This window comes from Bombus flavifrons, chromosome 12 (assembly GCF_040668555.2).
Source record: "Bombus flavifrons isolate JBK064 chromosome 12, iyBomFlav1_principal, whole genome shotgun sequence".
Taxonomy (NCBI): domain Eukaryota; kingdom Metazoa; phylum Arthropoda; class Insecta; order Hymenoptera; family Apidae; genus Bombus; species Bombus flavifrons.
The window spans coordinates 8,245,703-8,252,699 of NC_138453.1; the positions used below are offsets into that span (position 1 = coordinate 8,245,703).

The following is a 6,997-nucleotide window of genomic DNA, read 5'->3' on the forward strand; positions in this document are numbered from 1 at the left end:
ATGATAACAATGGTAATTAGTACAGATATATACGATTCCACGATTGAGTACTGTGTCGTAATCTCGTAAAGGATTTTACTAATTTCGTGCGATATTTTTTTCTGTACTCTATATGAATAAATACAATGCAAAAAAAAAAAGAATATAAACCCAAATGTTATTTAACTCAGTAAAATCGTGATTTTATTTGTTTATCTAATTAACATCTTCATTATAATCACTTACTAGCACCCTCAGACGTTATTTTATTTCATAATTATTTTCATGCCTGTGACCACTTCTGAAATTACATTATTTGAAATATTATTTCAAATAACAAGTTACTTTATTTTATAACTATTTAAAATAATTGTGAAATTGTTCTTTGAAATAATATCAGGTGACCTATTCATCAGGTATACCTTCTACGCTCAGTTTTCATTAATACGATCATGTCAGCAAAGCATTATCACGAAGATGTTATTAACCCTATTGAGAAATCATAGGTAAATGAAGGTTACGAGTTTGAAAGAGGCGAAGATGATACAGCTAACAATTCCACGTGTGTTATCCGAAGATAAGAATAAATAACTAAATTGACATTTTAATTGACAAGATAAAAGCTCCGATTTGTCCGTGTTAAATGATTATTCGATAGGAAATAATTTTCTGAAGAATAACAAGCTTTTTTCATCTACCGCACTAGTTGAACGGTTGCTTCTTATCATCATTCTAAATAAAATTGGCAGGTCTAGGTTGGGTTTAAATTTAGCGTGCCAAAATCTGTAGGAAATTATGTATAACAAGTCAAGGAAAGAATTAAATCACACGTTATAATGGAAAATAGCAATATAAATATAATGTACCGAGTAATATAAAAAGCCGTCTATTGCCATTACGATAATACATGATTCACGTTAAATATACGAAATTGGCGCAATGACTAACATATTTCTGATTTATAGTTGCAGGTATTTACATTTTGATCAGTAAGATTATGTTACAATCTAATAATGTCACGATCTTATCTGTACAATCGTGTAACATAATAAGAATTTTAAGAACTTTCGTTCTAAATCTTTGCCAGTACGTCCAATCGAATAATTCTATTCTGTTATACCATGTATGTATTGTAGTTGTCTGTTATTAGTTACTTTTTTTTTTACGATACTCTTCTATGAATATTCTACTTCTTTCATCGAAATTATTATACAGAATTGCTTGCTTCGAATTCCTCGACGTTCTCAAGACTTTGATCACAGTTTGCATACACAACCCTTCTAAGTATATAATATATCTAAGTATATAACATATTTTCTGTATCGTTATTAAGATCTATTGTCCCTCCATCGCACCTTTGGTATATGAAGCCCGAAAAGATAATCCGATTTGAGCCTGAATGATAACACTAAAATTGTGAGTAAGATAATAATGGAAATTATCGTTTGAAAACAATCTAAACTTTCATTGTTTAATGATATTATCGTCTGGAATAAAGAGATATTGATATCTTAGAAGTACGATAAGTTGGCTATAAAAGTCAAAATTTGACGTTTAGGACCGTCAGTATCTTATTAAAAACCAAGTTTAGGAGTTTTTGTTATTTTTCAATTGTACGAATTCTCTATGGGAATGAAAGGTGAGTAATTTTACAAGAGATATAGTTCGTAACCACATATGTTCCTTTTGAGACTTTATCTTATTTTGGGATATTCTCACATCGTACATATTGTACAAGGTGTTGTTAGATTACAAGTAATTTCACAGGAAATTTAAGGGGTGTTTGTTGAAGCTGACAAAGTCAAGAATAAAAAAGTTGCGTTTTCGGCTTTGTGTTTTAGTCATTGACAATTAAAAATCGGTCAAAATATCTCTCCCCGCATAGTGATCCTCAAACCGAACGACGTTTACCGCGCGACGTTTTGCAAAACAAATGGTAGATTGAACATTAAACCTGTTTACTCATGGAAATCCATAGGAACATATGAAAAACCGTCCTATGAAATTTCCTAATAGAGAGGATTAATATTTCCTCACATCACATGTTTCATAATTCATAAATAATGTTCATGTTCATATAATGTTTACACACGCACAGCGATTATTCCGATTGCGGGTGGCTACAAAAAATACAACAAATTACAATAGATATTCGATATGTTCTCCATTTTCTTGTAAACAGAGCCTGGCTCTTCTCTTAACATTTTGCCGTATTGTGCGAAAATTTCCTATCGTCTTCTGTGCGACTTGTGCTGCGGAGAAAATACGATGTTGTAGTTCTATTGCCGTAGATACCGGCGATGCGTACACTAACCTCTTCATGTGCTCCCAGAAGTAAAAGTCGAGGGGGTTTGGATTTGGGGAGTGAGCAAGCCAAAGCAGCGTTCATCGTTGGCTAATCCATCTGCTTCCAAAACAGCTAGTCAGGCGCTCTTGTACTGAGTTGGTAGATTGTGGTGGTATATCATGTTGTGCTGAGTATAGTACTGGTATAATTTTCGCCGTATAATCGTTGCGCTTTTATGCTATTGCCGTCCCCCGTATCGTAATAAAAGTACATGTCCGAAAGTTCTCCAAATCTATACGATATTATGTGATAAATATGGCGATATAAACAATAAACGACGTTATTGCTATACTGCATACAACACTCACTATGCGCATAACAAGCGCGCTACGCGCACTGCATACACACGTAACACGCTAAAATAATGAAAAATGAAGACAATATTCCAATATTTTTATCGTTTTATTGGCTATTATTTAAGGCTTGAAGGAATGTTAAAAAAAGATAAGCCGAAATATGAATAAATCTCGAGCAATGTAAAGTTTGAAGGTTGTACAAAAAAAGTTTGCGCCTTTTTTAAAATCATCTGGCGCACAGCCTGTTCCCTTCCTTAATTGCATGCCCTCGCTTTCAAAAGGAACTTCTCCAATATTATGACTGTTCCTGAATAATTCGGAATTATACAAAGAAGATGAAAGCATTGTTTAAAGAGTGTCGTACATTTTTCTTTCTCAATTAACTCTCTATCACTGCATTGTCATGTTTCAGCCATTTTAAGGCAAGAAACATAGAATGATTTTGGCACAACATAATTATTCGGACAGTCAACGAGAAACTTTCAGCAAATTGAAAATATAAAGTTAGGCAAAGAATTAGAGAAAACATTAATTCTCTCTACTAGGAAACTCCATGCAGCGGTTTGTCATATGTTCCCATGGATTTTTATAAGTAAACAGGTTTAATGTGCAATCTACCATTTGTTTTATAAAACGTTGCGCAGGGTCGTTTACGTCTTTGAATACCATGGTCTTCTTCTCTACGATTTGTACAAGGTAAGCTGCCGCCCATGTGTCGTTCCGTTTGAGGAACACTGTGCGCCCATCTCTACAGGCTGACCTCCTTCCGCTCGTGTAAGGAGGTTTGCTCGTGTGCAGGATATTCTGGCAGCATATTTCAATTGTCGATGACTAAAAAACAAAGATGAAACGCAATTTTTTTATCGTACATTTTTTTAGTTTCAACAAACACCCCTCAAATTTTCTGTCAAATTACCTGTAGCCGAACACCCTATATTTTCTATGGACAAATATAGAGAACAAAATACATTCCGTGGTTACTGACGAAGGAAATTGTTTTTAATTCCGAATAATTATCGTATATGAACATTTTTGCTTACTGGTAACCATTCTCTACAACTCCTTTGATCACCAATAATCAACATCAACGACGGATCTCGTTTTAGTCTGTCCCTGATGATGATAATCAAAAAATATTAATCACTTATAATAGTCATTTGTAATCAGTAACTTAAACATTAAAATCACCAAATTCGTCATTAAATTTTTTGATAAATTTCTTTAAGATGTAGGGGACATCAGTTTCCATTTAAACAGAAATTAGCTTTTTCTTCACGACACGCAGAATAGTATTGACATACAGAATGGCAGATTCGATATTTTCTTCTATTTCAGATTTCTTATTACCGGTCATTGCCGTTTTGGCAGTGACGGGGAACGCTTTTGCCGAAATACATGAAATTCCAACAAAATGTCCAGAATCTTCAGGCAAAACCGTACAGCTCGCTCACAAACACGATTGTACCAAGTTTTACGAGTGTTCCAATGGGCAGAAGCAACTTTCGAATTGCCCAGAATTTGCCCCGGGACAGAAGCTACATTTCGACCCTGAACTTCAAAATTGTACTTTCCCATGGGAGGCAAATTGCGCGTCAAGAGTTCCGGATTGTTCAACGGACGAATTCATACAACCTCATCCCACCAACTGTAGTTTATATTACAAATGCGAGAACGGGAAAAAGGTTTTAAAAACGTGTGACGAGAAACAGCTGTTTTGTTCTGAGTCTCTAGAATGCGTACACAAAGATGCCGCCAAGTGTAAAGTTTACGATTCATGTCCAACAGGTAAATTGTTGGAGGCTGTACTTCTCCCGCATGATTGTCATCGTCAATCGCTGTATTACGAATGTCTCGATGGACAATACGCTGTAAGACGGTGCCCATCGGGCCATGAATTCGACACTGAACGTAGACAATGTGTGTCTAATGTCCCCTGTCCTGTAACCGGTACTAAGAGAATTTCTCATGAGACGGATTGCGGTTTGTTTTACGAATGCGTGGATGGTGTTAAGGTAGAGAAAGTTTGCGAAGATGGATTGTCTTTCGACGAAACCAAGGGTATATGTACTTGGCCTCCAAGACACGAGTGTTCATCGAACTTCAAACAAACCGATCTAGCTACATACTTTCTACCTCATGCAGCGAAGGAAAAAGATGTCATGGATTGTCCACCAGAGGGATATACATTCTTAGCACACGAATGTTCTTGCACCAAGTATTACTCTTGTGAAGACGGAAACAAGTATGTGGGTAAATGTCCTGAAGGCACGATATATGATTATATTAGAGAAGTTTGCGATTTGCCGCATGCCGCCATATGTAGGAACGAAATGTATACTAACGATACGTTCCTAAATGAAAATTGTTATTTTCCATCTGATTGTCCATCCGTTGGCCGTAGTCGCTATCCTCATGAAAGTGATTGTAGATTATTTTACGATTGCTCCAACGGTTTGAAATGTCTTATGTCGTGTTTCGAAGGGTACGTTTTCAATCCACTAATCGGCTCGTGCGATCTACCCAAGAACGTTCCCAGCTGTCACGATTATATACCTACCTCTACGACTACGACATGGCGCCCCCCTGCAACTACGTCTACGACATGGCGCCCGCCTGCAACCACGTCTACGACATGGTGCCCGCCTGCAACCACGTCTACGACATGGCGCCCGACCGGTTGCCCGGAAGGAGAACAAAAGCATCACGAGTGTAACTGCGATGCATATTACTTATGTCGAGACGGACAATACCAATGGATGAGATGTCCCAGAGGCGAAAAGTTTGATTACATAAAGCGGCTATGTATGAAAGAAGGCATTGCTCAATGTTACAGACCTGAAAGCAACGATTGTGAAGGCACATGTTCGTCAAGCAATAGCCTTTTGCCCCACAAGGAGTGCAACAAGTATTGTACATGCGATAGTGGAACTACCACAGTTCGAACTTGTCCCAGCCATACGTATTACGATCGGTACAGACAAATCTGTAACTGGCCAGAAGACATACGGGACAGTGACTTGCCGGCGCATTGTGATCCTACCGACTGTAGTTTCGGTAACAATTATGTTCCTCATGAATGTTACTGTGACAGATATTATAAATGCTCAAACAATGTGAAATTTCTTCAGAGGTGTAGAATTGGAGAATACTTTGACTATACAGAAGAAAAATGCGTTGACAGTAAATATGCTCACTGTTATACAAAGATTTGATTAAAGATTGTCAAAAATATTGTAGATGTAGCGGTAGGAACGTGTATATCGAGCAATGTGCCAGCGTTCTGTACTACGATACAATATCGGGAGAACGTGGCTCAAAACGTAAATTTATCGTCGAACTGTCCGTCTCTAACTGATTGTAGCAGTAATATTGGTATTGTACCCCGGTAATGTAAATGTACACTTTGCTATGAATGCGATGGAAGATTCAAATATTACGAGGTATGCGATACTGGATTAAAGTTTGATTTTGTACTCGGAAGCTGTATGAGTAAAAATGCTCATTGTTGCTACTGCAACTTAGTGGCAAACGAAACTATATGGTTGGATATACCATTTGTGAATAATTTTCTTTAAAAGCTAGGAAATGAATCGTAGAATCAAAAAGAAACGAATTCGTAGAATAATAAAGATAAATGGTTTGTTGTAACACCTTCATCGAGTATCTCTGAATTCCAAAATATTACGATATTACAAGGTTAAAACGCAATGCTGCTTCTATATATTGTCTAATTTATGTAATCTTTTAAGATGACTGTATTGAATTTGGCGATACACTGCAAGTTAGCTGTAAGTAATAAAATTAAAGATAAATGACATCATTTAATTAGCATTCATACTTATACGTATACATAGCATGAAACGTTAACAAATTTAATTATATTCGATTCATCGCCATGTAGATTGTCACGATTTTATTTTGCAAAAGTGCGACTGATTAGCAAAAACATTACATAAATGTGGTAGTAACATGCAAAGTAAATGTTAGTCAAAGATGCCATGTAAAATATAAAAGATCGGATTGTAAAACATTCGATGGAAATAAAAGTTGTTCGATATTGCATTCTATTCTATATGTTAAATAATTTACCAAATTGGATGTACACCTATATTGGATCTATACTTACGGAGTGATAAAAATTTAATTTCCTTTACCAATAGCTAGAGATAGTACATAGTTTAAAGATGAATATCGAAATGTACATCGTCGACAAAATTGTACCTTCGGCGACTATGGAAAATAAAAAATTCAAAACCACATTTAAAAATATGGGTATTATATGGTGCATATAAAGTACTAGTCACTAACGATACAAAAGCATAGCAAAAAGTAAAATATGTTTCTGCTACTGTTGTTATTTGGTCCTGAAAAAATT

General features: G+C 35.9%; 1 protein-coding gene across 1 annotated transcript; it reads left to right on the forward strand.

Moving 5' to 3' along the window:
• Positions 1–1,574: 1,574 nt before the first annotated feature.
• LOC138185570 (uncharacterized) lies at positions 1,575–5,834 on the forward strand. Its single transcript, XM_069124609.1, has 2 exons — positions 1,575–1,618; positions 3,958–5,834. Exons 1-2 carry the CDS (start codon positions 1,606–1,608, stop codon positions 5,832–5,834), a joined length of 1,890 nt encoding a protein of 629 aa, XP_068980710.1. The 5' UTR covers positions 1,575–1,605.
• Positions 5,835–6,997: the final 1,163 nt, after the last annotated feature.